Genomic DNA, 12583 nt, shown 5'->3' on the forward strand with positions numbered 1-12583 from the left:
CCAGGCTGGACTGCAGTGGCACAATCATAGCTTATTGCAGCCTCAACTTCCAGGCTCAGGTGATTCTCACACCTCAGCCTCAAGAGTATCTGGGATCCCTGGTGCCTATCATCACACCTGGCTAATTTGTATGTATTTTGTGCAGATGGGGTTTCACCATGTTGCCCAAGTTGGTCTCGAATTCCTGGGCTCAAACAATTCACTAGCCTCGTCCTCCCAAAATGCTAGGATTATAAGCATGAGCCATGGCACCCAGCCAGCATAGGTGTTTTAAGAAAATTTTACAAGGCCCTCTTATTTGGTTCCAGTGTGGCCCTGAGTTGCCTTCTCTCCATCACAGTCAGGTCTAAAATAGAGTTAGCAAAAAGGATGCTCTTACTTGCCATTTCCAACTTATTCAGTAACTGGCAGGAGAAGGCTTCTGAAACTTTCTCATTTATGAAACAAAGATTAAAATAATAGTTCCTAAATAATAGGATTTTTTAAATATAAAATAGTGCATTGGAAACATTAAGAATAGTGACAGGCATTGCATAATGTTCTATACCTTATAAGTAACAAACAAATAAATAAAGAATATTTATCTTACCACACTTTACCTTGGGTCTCTATATTTCCATTAAAATGTTGCCCCATCCTTCAAGTCCAAAATATTTTTCTCTATTTTTGAATAGGCCTTTCTTTAAGAGGTCTAGTTTCCCCTCAGTAATATACTGGCTATACCATATACTCAGACATATTTTTTTCTTGCAATTTTGGAATAGCATTCATTAGACAGCAGGGCCCAAACCATGGGTATTCCTTCTGAACTTGGGAATCCCTAAGCTCCACATCCACAGCTGATGGAACTGACTTTACTTGAGAATTCTATAAAGGTATAATAGAGGTGGGCTGCAATATAACATTTTACCAGTAGATGCTGCTGTTGCACACTGGCTCACGAATCGGCTATCTAAAGTTCCTACTTCACTCTTACCTTGGAGGTACCCTAGGGATCCCAGGAGTCCTCTCTTTGTTTTAAAGAGAAGATACACAAGAGGAAAAAAGTTCCCCAAATTTTCTAATGGCAAAATATTTTAAATCCAATTAAGAAAGTGGTACTTGTAGTTACACCCCTAAAAAATATTTTTACAAAATTAAATATATATCATTAGAACAATTAAATAAAAATTATTTGATCTACATACAAAGAAAAGAGTGACACATATTTTGTGCTAAAAATACATCTACAGTTTCCTCCTTTTATTCTTTCTAAAGCTATAAGAAATGGAAAATGGTTTAAATATTCTACTCTTAAGTTTACAAAGACAGCTTCCTTAGGGGAACCATACTGATGATTGCCTTGTTGCTTTTGCCCTAGAACTGATCCCTCTTCCCTTTTCCATATTGCAGCAGAACCCACAAGGCAACCAACAACCAAACGGAGAAAAAGGAAAAATTCCACCAGCAGCACTTCCAACAGTAGCGCTGGGAACAATGCAAACAGCACTGGCAGCAAGAAGAAGACCACAGCCGCAAACCTGAGTCTGTCCAGTCAGGTACCTGTAAGTCTCGCTTTCCTCTTAGGCCCGAAATCCTAACCGCCTGCTTCCTACTTAGAGGGCCCAAATTAAAGTTTCTTTTCACTGAAAAAAAAAAAATCCTGGGCAGATTGGAGGTGGGGGAGGGAGGAAAGACAGGGACAGAGGTTGGGATGGGAGGGAGGAACTCTGCCATGGAAACCTTCCCCTGCAAACTGGGAATTAGAAAGGAATATTAAGAGTCGTGCTGCAATGGGACCTGAATTAAAAAGCCATCAGAGTCACAGACAGGAGATATGTCACTTAAGGTTTAATTAAAATATCACTTAGCAGCATGCCTGGTGGCATATTAGGGCCTCTCAGCACCATCATTGGAGACCCTGTGCTCCACTGGAAACTAGCTCCCAGCGGCTCAGTCCCATATTGTAATTCGACTGGGCCTTCCCCAACATGGGCATCCTCTCTTATTTTAAGACTCAGGTAATTAACCGGCAGCCACTAAAAATGCAGCTCAGTGAAGCTCTCTCTTAGCCCTTTTCATTAGTTAAGGGGGAGGATCAGCCTCTGGTTTGGTCTCAACTCTCTCGAACCCTTGGCCCCTTTCTTTCATTTCTTGATCTTGACAAAGGCCATTAGGAAGGGGACTTCTTTGAATTACAAAGCTGACAGCTGAGGGTAGTCCCATATAGTGAAAACTGCACAGGAACTCTCTTCATCTCTTATTCATTCTTCGTGAATTCTGTCCCTTCTGCCTAAATCCCTCCCATCTCCTAACTCCCCAGCCCCTTATTAGACTATCTCCTTTAAGTCCTTAGCTCCTTTAAACTGCTTCTGTTCCTTCTCTGCTGTCCCTGTCATACCACCCTGTCACCAGCTGTTTGGCCATCATTCAAATCCTGAGATTTTCTCAGTGCTTCGTGGATACCTTTTAGATACTCTGTTTTCCAAAGATGCCCTATTTCTTGTTACATCCCTCAACTAGTACAATTTTACCTTTTCCGTCTTTCCCACGTTTTTCCCCCTCACCCTTCTTGCTCTCATCCTTACCCTTATTGTTCTGATCCTGTTCCATCGCTTCCATGTGGGAGTGGACCTTTGCACAGGGATTCCTCACTTACTTCCAAGTGTGTATTTCAAATCTGCCCCCACCCACTTGTACCTACTTTCCATTGGTCAGTTCTCTTTGGCCAAAACCAACCCCATCAGTACCCTGAGGATTCCTTGGGCTATTGTTTCTCTTCTCCTGTCTCCCACAGACAGGGGGTATACTTTTCATTCCCATTGCATTAGAAAGAAGGGGGCATGGGGAGAATGACCAGCCTAAAATGGAAGATACCATGTTACATTTTACAAAGTTACAAATTGCAGTCTTCAAATAATGAAAACAGTCTCCAGGTGGTCCTCCACTTTGTGAGCTAGGCTTTACACCTATTACCTCTGAAGCTCAGGGGGAAAAGCTAAAAGAGGAAAACCCGAGTCTCTTTATTAAAAAAGTATCAAGTTATACCCACTCCTGGTGAAATTTTGAATAGAGAAAATGGCCTGATTTAGATAAATCAGCTGAAAAAGTATACACAGGAGCCCATTTATTTATCCAATCCTGGAGTTAAAGGCAGTAACATTCGTTAGTTTCCTCTAGCAAATAGGAAAAAAGTACATCTCAGAGGATTCTGGAATGGTGACATAGCTACTTAAAGGCACTGTAGCTGCAAGAATCCCAATCAGTTTAACAGATGTTTTCTGAGCTCCTACTATGTGCCCACACTGTGCCAGGTAGCAGCAATACCAAGGTGAAAAACAACAACAACAAAGCCCTGTCATCAAAGAGCTCACCGTCTAATCTAGGGATGGCAAGGACATTTTCTCTCTCCTGCCAGCCCTCAGAGTATGGTATTGAGGAGGATTCTAAGGTGTAGTCTGGGTTTGGTGGGCCATCCATTAGTGATATCTGACATGGTTGTAGAAGTTGAGAGTAGCAGCTTACGTGTCATATATTTTGGCACATATGGACTAGTCAGAATCATTTCAATTTCATTTGAAAAAGGATATAGCTTCTGTACTCTGTTATGCTCCTGTCTTCCAAATCAACAACTGTATTTTACTGGAGGTTGCCTGTATCCAGAGGGTTTTTAACATGTTGAGACCCTTTGGATTTTGTGTGATTAAAAGCAAGGCACCGTTAGGAAGTGAGAGTTGAATTTCAACACTATCTCCACACCATGCAGTTAAAGATGTTTTAATAAAGTAAAATTGTCAGATGTCACAGAGAGACAGAAAGGACAACTAGATTAGGAAAATGTACAAATTCATATGTGTCCTGGAGTTGAATAGACATTAAATGATAAGCGTTGGATGACTTGTGGTGACCACATCTTTTAACCCTGTCTACTGAGTTATCAACACTATTCTACTGGTTAACTAGAGATGCTACCTGCAGGCATCCACTGTCTGATCCAAAGGCATGTGCCACTATGACCACAGCTGTGGTCTGTGTAGCTGCTGCGGCAGCGATGTGTGTGTCTGGCGAGGGCTAGGGTTTAATCCTTGGATTCTGCTTCTCACTCCATGAGCAGGGGCTAGGAGCGATCCCGAACTGCAGCCTCAACCCTGGGAGGGATGGAGACCTGTGTCATTCAACAGCAGTGACCCCTTCTGGCCAATTTAAGGAGAAGCATTGAGGGGCCCTGAAAGGAGTCACTTCCAGTCCTCCTCAGAGGTTGGTGGTCTTTGCACGGGGGATTAGTGAGAAGATGTGAAGTGGGTGAGAGCTGGTGGCGCCTCTGGGCTTCCAGCGAGGAGCAGAAGTTGGCCTTGTGGGGATCTGAGGGCGTATGGACCTCTCTCAGATGGCTTGCTGTTGCCTCTCGTGGACACACAGGATAGAGATGGGAAGGAAATGTACTCTCACTGCCAATGTTGGGGGGATTTTTAACAAAATGGGGAGAAATGTTGCTAACAACCCCTAAGTAGAGGCAGCCTAGAATGCACATCATGCTTTATTTATTTTGTGTGAGAATGACAAATCCAGACTACCAGAGCAGATAATCACTATCCTAGTCTAGAGGCTTAGAAGAACCAATAGAAATGTGCACATAAATTTATAAGTGGCCTTAACTGTCTATGTGCATATGAAGCCCTTAACTTGCCATTTGTCAATTATGTACACACACGCACATACACACACATACACACACACACGCTCTCACACACACACACACACACACACACAACTACATATCTAGCTAGGGATTTTTTATATAATTAGTAAACCATGTGTGACATCCCTTTGAAATTTAGTACATTTAAAAACACCTATGCCTAGACGTCTTTTCCAGTTGCTCCTAGAACAAAGATTCAACAAACAGATTACAAGCCTGTCGGCTCCATTGGAAATGATTCAAACCATTATGTTCATAGTACTTTCCTTGAATGACTGTTGTTTTCTAATTCAATGAATGCATTTGGAGTGTTGGGAGCTTTTCTTTTAATATCATGCTTAAGTTGGCTGCTTTTTATTTTCCTCCTCCTCTTTCAAATTATGCTTCCTCATACTCTCCCATCCTCTCTCGATGACTTTGGAGTCACAATACTAATGCAGACCCATGTGGTTGGTTCTAACATCCTTCTCCTGCCCTGCAATGCCTTATGCATGTGTTTTCCAAGCCCTTCAAGTGTGCTGGACACAAGTCATGAAATGAGATTAACCCTCATGTCATGCTCTGTACAACCTAGCCCTATTTTTCCATCTCCCTTTGTTCTTGATCGTTAAGTGTCATCTCCTAATTGCCTATAACTCAGTGGCACTCTTTTATCCTGAACACCCCCCAGCAGGTAACATTGCAGCTGCCCAGCTAACCAAATACCATTCACGTCTCTGCGGTGGCCATATTCCATCTAAAATCCTGTCATCCTTTCTGCCAGTCAGGACAGTATCTACTTTGTATCTCACCTTAACAGTCTTCATGAGTCTCCTTCCATGTCACTGTCATTTCTGGTTCTTCATTGCGTAATAAATAAATCAATCTTGGAAGCACAGAGCTGAATATCCCCTGGCATTTTTATTGCTGGGTTTACCAAGCTCACATTTTAGTCACTTACTCCATTTGGGACATTTCTTTTTAAAATCATTTTTATCTATTCACAAGAATGATTAGTCAGAAAACATAGTTTGGAAACCTATTAATTATCTCCTCTAACTCAAGAATGGTGGGGAGCAGAAATAGATAAAACAAGGTTTTCCATTGTAAAAGACTAGGGGATAACTAAGGGATTTGTTCAATGGGCACTTTGAAAATTCTAGAAGGGATTTAGAGATCCCACTGGCCCTTCTCCCGACGGTAGGCAGTATTCCATTCTACTGCCCCAGGAAAACCTTCTCTGGGCAAAGCTCTAGTAAAAAGAATTTTTGCACAGTTGTCGAAACATTTTATTGAATTAGCCTTTCTACTGGAAACCCCACCCTTTCATCTCCGAAAGCATCTGGCTAGCCCTACTTTCTCTGGCCTCAGTGGAGGCTGATCACAGTTGGTCACTTTCCTGAAGTTACTGCACTTTTGAGTGGAGTATTGCTCAGAGCCTGCCCAGAAGAATCCACCTGACAGATGTCCTGTCCCATGCCAAGGTCATTCATCAACCCCATATAGTCCCCTTTGAGCAAAGAAGCTGGAGCTCTGCCCCATGTGTGCATTCTTCTTCCCCATCCCTGGGCCTCTCCAGCTGTGGCCTCCCCATGCTCCCAGCTACAGTAGGTGGCTTACTTATTTGCATGGAAGGACAATTTGTACTTAAAAGAGTGATTAGATGGATTCTTCTTACACGCTTCCATCTCTGATGACTACCAGCTTCATCAATGTAATTATAATTAGCGTTCTTCATCTTCCTTTTATGGCACCAGCTGGACAGACTGGTTCTCTTTACTGCCCAGATGGGTGGCAGGGTTGCCTGTGTGGTGATAGGTGACAGGCACCATGAAATAACAGATGGTAAATTCAGGGCTTGTTGGCAATCAGCAGGTTTTTGCTAATGACTTAATTAGCTATGCAAATTGTCAAATCAGTGTGAACATTGTTTTTATCGAAAACTTTACCTAAATTAATTACCATAATTAAGTAGCAGAATGTCAAGGATATTGGCTGCATAAAAGGGCCTGGCTGAGTAGAGAAAAGAGAGATTCTGTCTTCAATTAAAATGTATATCATCCCTGGGACAGAGAAAATACCGTTTGGAATGAGTTATGTGAATATTGCAGAATTGCACCTTATGTGTGTCTCTGGTCACTGCTAGTTTCCAAAGCCACTCACAGGCCCTAAATAAAAGTGGAAGATTTTTTGAGGTATTGAGAAGCACCCAGCAGAAGGTTCCACAGTCCTCTCAAAAGTCCCCAATGTCGGCAAGTTGAAAGCATGGATTTTTTTAATTTTGAAAAATACATTTTTTTATTTCTGCAGATTGCTAGCATTGCTCGTTCTCCAGTGTCAGGCTGCGCACTAAGGACATAAACTCGCGTGGTTGTTACACATCAGGAGGCGATGTTTATTTCCTGTAGAAATCAAATATGCGTCTCGGCCCCCGACATTGAGACTTGACCCCGTTGTACAGTACACGAGTGTGTCTGTCCTAGATTCCCCGACTCCTCCCACTGTTATTTTAAGCTGAGCTTCTCTCTCCCAAGGTTTCCCTGTAATAATGTCAGCTGCTGTTCACAGGATGTGATGGTGGTAGGAGAGCCAACTCTGATGGGAGGTGAGTTTGGGGACGAGGACGAAAGGCTAATCACTAGATTAGAAAACACGCAATATGATGCGGCCAACGGCATGGACGACGAGGAGGACTTCAACAATTCACCCGCGCTGGGGAACAACAGCCCGTGGAACAGTAAACCTCCCGCCACTCAAGAGACCAAATCAGAAAACCCCCCACCCCAGGCTTCCCAATAAGATTATCCGCACCAGAATCCACTGTCAATAGGCCCGTGGGTGATCATTACGATTGCAGATCTTTACTTACAGGAGAGGAAACAGAAGAGATAAAAACTTTTCCATGCAAATATCTATTTCTAAACCACAATGATCTGATTTTCTTTCTTCTTTCTTTTTTTCTAATTGAGAGGATTATTCCAAATAAGCTTCCATGACCCTTCCTTGGAGGCCTTCACAGGTAATACAGATACTGGCACTGATTGTAATTAAAACGAGAGAAAACTCTAGCGCATCTTCTGGCACGGTTTTAACAACGTGTTTGTGTTGAATTTCCTTTTTATGCATCAAACGAAGGCCATATTGTCCATAAATGCTCAGTGCTCAGGATCTCATTAATATGCCGAACCTAACTACAGATGACTTTTTAATATTGTAAAATATTTTCTGCTTTTTGACTTGCATCTGAGAGTTTCTTGTTTCAGTAAAAAAAGAAAAGACAAAAAATCAGCTTTGGAAAGTAATTTAAACGTACCTTTATTTTTTTTTCTTTATGTTTTCTTTCATTGGGCAACAGCTAAGAGGGCCCAGCAAGGTAATTTATGGTCGAGCTGATGTCAATTGGTTCTTAAGTCTTGAGTCGACTCAATTTAGCCCAAGTGCTGAAACAAGAAATGTCATTTTTTTCATCGAAGACACCAGGGCAGATTTTTAAGTAAAGAAAGACAATTGGACCCTTAAGAATTTATGCATTTGTAAAGTTGCTGTTGATCCAAATATTTTCAAGCCATGTAATCCATTGGTTTTGTGGGAAGTTTAATAAACCTGAAACTTTTGTGTGTTTTTAAATTGTACCTGAGTTGACCATCCTTTCTTTTTATAGTATATTTCTTGTATGATATTTTGTAAAGCTCTCACCTGGTTCTTTTATGGGGACTTTTCGTTTTTGGGCAACTCCAGTGTATTTATGTGAAACTTTATAAGAGAACTAATTTTTCCATTTGCATATTAATATGTTCCCCCACACATGTAAAGACACAGTGGCTCCGTGTGTTAAAAACAGCTGTATTTTATGTATGCTTTACTGATAAGTGTGCCAATAATAAACTGTGTTAATGACCAAAGCAAGTGAATCTGGCTATTTGTGTGAGTACGTGTGTAGCAATCTGCTCACAATTATGAGAAGTATTGAGCTTAGATTCATGGTCCAGACTCCAAATGAAGTGGAACCGTAAAACCTGTGTGAAGTAAGTTCACTGTGCGCTGGCTACCAATTCGTCTGAGTCCAGTGAGCCAGAAGACACTCATGTGCAACAAATTACACGGAGCAGGTTTATTACTTACAGACAGGCAGCAAGAAACAACAGAAGCCTAGGAATCATGGGACATAGTCCCCAAGGCTCAGAAAAGCTGCCCAGGGCAGACAGAGTCTCAGCTGTGGTGCAAGGCCCCATTTGCACCACAGCTGAGGGACCCTGGAAAGCAGCCGGACCTGGGTTTTATACCCTGAGGTCATGTGACACGCTGGACTAAAGCACTGAAGGGCATCCTGTTTCTATGAGGGGATGGGTTGGGACCAGAGCTCAGGCTATTTCAGCCAGTCACCCCTTATCTCAGGATGTTTCATTCCCAGCTCATGCTACAGTTATTCTTGAGAACAAAGAGCAAGAAAAAGGAGAGAATTGGGTCAGTTTGAGGCCACAGAAGAACTGTCCTACAACCTGTGCCATCTTTTATAAAGCATTGTTTCTTTCCTTGCTTACTGCAGCTACTTGAGCAAACACAGAAATGCCTTCTCTATGCTGAGCCCTGTGCTAGCCAAGGATACAACATGAAAAGATAGACTGAATGGTGTTCTTGGAGGTTGTAGTCAAGTAGAAAGGCAGTAGCTTCCAGTCACTGAGTGCTTGCTCTGCACTCTACTTAAGGCTCATTATTTCAATTAATCCTCGTGATAACTCCATAGCATGAGCATGATTATTACCATTTTGAAAATCAATGTCTCACTTGCCTATTTTTCTAGACAGAGTAAGGAAAATTCACTGGAGTATCTTTTATGTTTAAAGAACATTATTCATATTTTTCACTTTGTGCTAATGATAAAGATGAGAGAGGAAATCTGGTATTATTTATTGAGTGTTTATTAAGTGCCAGGCAATTTCAATTTATCATCTCCGTGAATTCTGGGAAGGGGATTTGAAAGGGGGAAGCTAAAGAAAGGTTAAGCGTCTTAGGTTGAGATCTCTAGAAGCAGAGCCTAAAGCTGGGATTCAGGGACATGAGGTTTATTAAGGGAATGCTCTACAGGAAAAAATATATATATATACATGAGAGTGGGAGAAGCAGGATAGGGAAGGAGAAAGAACTAAGGAAAGCTATGGGCCTCCACAGTCAGCTTCCTGGGCCTGATCCACAAGGTGAGGGCTTTGTAGACCTCACTGAAGAGTTATCCCTGCTTGTGCTACAGTCCAGTCTTTCCGCACCTGTATCAATATCAACACTTCATTGATTGGGAACCATCCCCAGGTGTATGAGGGATTTGTGACCTTCAGAGCAAGATGGCTTCATTAACCAAGGGGCATTCTACAGAGAAGAAACCAACTAGATGCAACAGTGACACTATCTTGGGACGGGTGTTCTGGCTTCATAAAGGACATCTATGTAGGCACAAATTTGCTTACTCCATTAAGTAAGTTGTCCCTGGTCTCCTATATCAGGAATGTCACAGTTGGGATTTTAATCTGGATCTTTCTTGACTACAAAGCCTGGTTTTGTTTTGTTTTTTTCCTAGAATATTACATTGCCTTCCTAGAACATTCTCACTTTTTAAAATATATGTGCTGTAATAGCAACAGAACTAATGAAAACATAGGGAAACAGATACTTTATTGCTTTCCCACTTGTGTGCTTTTAAGATAACTTTCAGTGCATCCCTCACCCTCACCTCACCATTTTAGGTTTTCTTTTATCAATTCATTAAAGTCATTTACATATACAATATTAGTCTGTTTTCTGTTATATCAGAATACCACAGAATAAGTTATTTGTAAATAAAATAAGTTTATTTAGCTCACAGTTCTGGAGGCTGGGAAGTCCAATTGCATGGTACAAGCATTTGGTGAGGGGCTTCTTGCTGCATTGTGACATGGTGGAGGGCATCACATGGCAAGAGGGCAAAAGCTTGCCAGCTCAGATCACTTTTTCTCTTCTTATAAAGCCACCAGTTTCAACATAGGGACTCCACCCTGATGACCTTATTTAACACTAATTACCTCCCAATGTCCCCACCTCAAGATACCATCAACACATAAACTTGGGAGTTCAGTTTTCAATACATGAAATTTGGGGGACACATTCAAACTGTTGCACAATCATTACAGATGATGCATAGAACAATTTATCTAACACCTATTCCAGTTATTTGTTGTTGCATAGTATAACAATCCAAAACTTATTAACTCAAGAGAACACTTGATTATTATCAGTTACCCTTCTGAGAGTTCACTGCTCTTTGCCAGGTGATTTACACCTTACAGTGTCAGATGCCAGCTGGGGGAGAGGTCATCAGAGCCTTGACTAGGCTGGACATTGTAGATGGTGCCCTCACTATGCTAGCTATTGGGTAGGAGCTTAACCAGTGCTGTTGACTGTTGAAGTGCATTTTGATAGCCTCTCTATAAGGTTATCATAGTATAATGTTTGAGTTCTAAGAAGGGGTGTTGCAAGAGACAGCATCCCAAAACATAGGGAATAGAAATTGCCAGCACCTAGAACTGGCACTAAAGCACCTCTTCTCCATGCTATCCACCAAAGCAGCCACAAGTCAGCCCAGATTCAAGGCACTGATGGACAGACTACACTTGTGATGGGTAAATGGCATGTGCATACCAGGAGGGAAGAAACTGATAGCCATCACTTTTGGGAAAAAACCATCTACAACAGCCAAGGCAATTTACAACCTGGCCTCAGCTTAACTTACAGTTTTATTTTTACTCCCTTCCCACTTAGACCTGATTAACTCTCTACCCTAGATTCCTATTTTCTGAATACACCAAATGTTTATGCCTTGTGTGTATTTAAATATTTATCCTCTTAGAATGCCATTCTCCACCTTCTTATGTAACCAAAGCTACTCATCTTTAAAAACTCTGCTTGATTCTCATGTCCTCTGAGACATTTTTCCCACCTCTGGTTAGGCTTGATTGCCCCCTCTGGGTTCCAAAAACACCTGATTCTTGCTTCATTCCAGCATTTCCTTTCAAATTTCTGTTGTTGTCAAATACCCCTCACTGTCCCATTAGACTTCTTTGACTCTGAGAGGTTTAATCATTGTAATCTGTATTCTTAATATCTAACCTCTATCATACATGTTGGTGGGATAGAATTAATGAAAAAATCCCAAGCAAGAAATCATGAAACCACTTTTTACCATTGTATTAGTCCATTCTCAGACTGCTACAAAGACATACTTGAGACTGGGGAATTTATGAAGGACGTAGGTCTAATTGATTCACAGTTCCTCATGGCTGTGGAGGTCTCAGGAAATTTACAATCATGGCGGAAGGTGAGAGAGAAACAAAGGCATGTCTTATATGGTGGCAGACAAGAGAGAGTGAGTGAGCAAAGGGGGAAGAGCTCCTTATAAAACCATCGTATCTTGTGAGAGCTCACTCACTATCACAAGAACAGCATGGAGGAAGCCACTGCCATAATCCAATCACTTCCCACCAGGTCCTGCCATCAACACATGGGAATTATGGGAGCTACAATTCGAGATGAGATTTGAGTGGGGACTCACAGCCAAAACATATCACTCTGCCCCTCCCAGCCCCACACAAATTGCATGTCTTTTCACAGCTGAAAACCAATCATGCCTTCTCAACACTTCCCAAAGTGTTAACTCATTTCATCATTAACTCAAAAGTTTCTTATTATTTGCCAGCACTTGAAAACTGATGAATTTCCTATAAAAATTGAAGTATCTTATTTTTCTTAAAAAATTAGATCACACAAGAGCCTCACACTTCTGAATTGCTGGATGGTAACAGTTGCCTGGTGTTGAATCACAGTTGCCCTGCTTGGCTTCTCTCCAGCTGGTAACATTCAGCCTGTTTCACTCACTCTTGCTACCTGCCTGACTGCTGTTGG

General features: G+C 41.7%; 2 protein-coding genes across 10 annotated transcripts in view; one reads left to right on the forward strand and one right to left on the reverse strand.

The window, feature by feature from the left end:
- The window catches only part of LDB2 (LIM domain binding 2), a 399521-nt gene extending 390962 nt beyond the window's left edge, over positions 1–8559 (forward strand). Inside the window, exons 7-8 of one of the 9 annotated variants that reach the window (XM_050791965.1) lie at positions 1393–1544; positions 7226–8559. In XM_050791965.1, the coding sequence (XP_050647922.1) occupies positions 1393–1544; positions 7226–7456 (383 nt within the window). In that variant the 3' untranslated portion in view covers positions 7457–8559. Of the gene's footprint in view, positions 1–1392; positions 1545–4093; positions 4237–6967 lie in introns of those variants that run through there. The other 8 variants (XM_050791972.1, XM_050791973.1, XM_050791967.1 and 5 more) reach the window with 8 other exon arrangements.
- The window catches only part of MED28 (mediator complex subunit 28), a 1184036-nt gene that overhangs the window by 1106195 nt on the left and 65258 nt on the right, over positions 1–12583 (reverse strand). The window lies entirely within an intron of this gene.

The sequence above is a fragment of the Macaca thibetana genome, chromosome 5 (genome assembly GCF_024542745.1).
Source record: "Macaca thibetana thibetana isolate TM-01 chromosome 5, ASM2454274v1, whole genome shotgun sequence".
NCBI lineage: Eukaryota > Metazoa > Chordata > Mammalia > Primates > Cercopithecidae > Macaca > Macaca thibetana.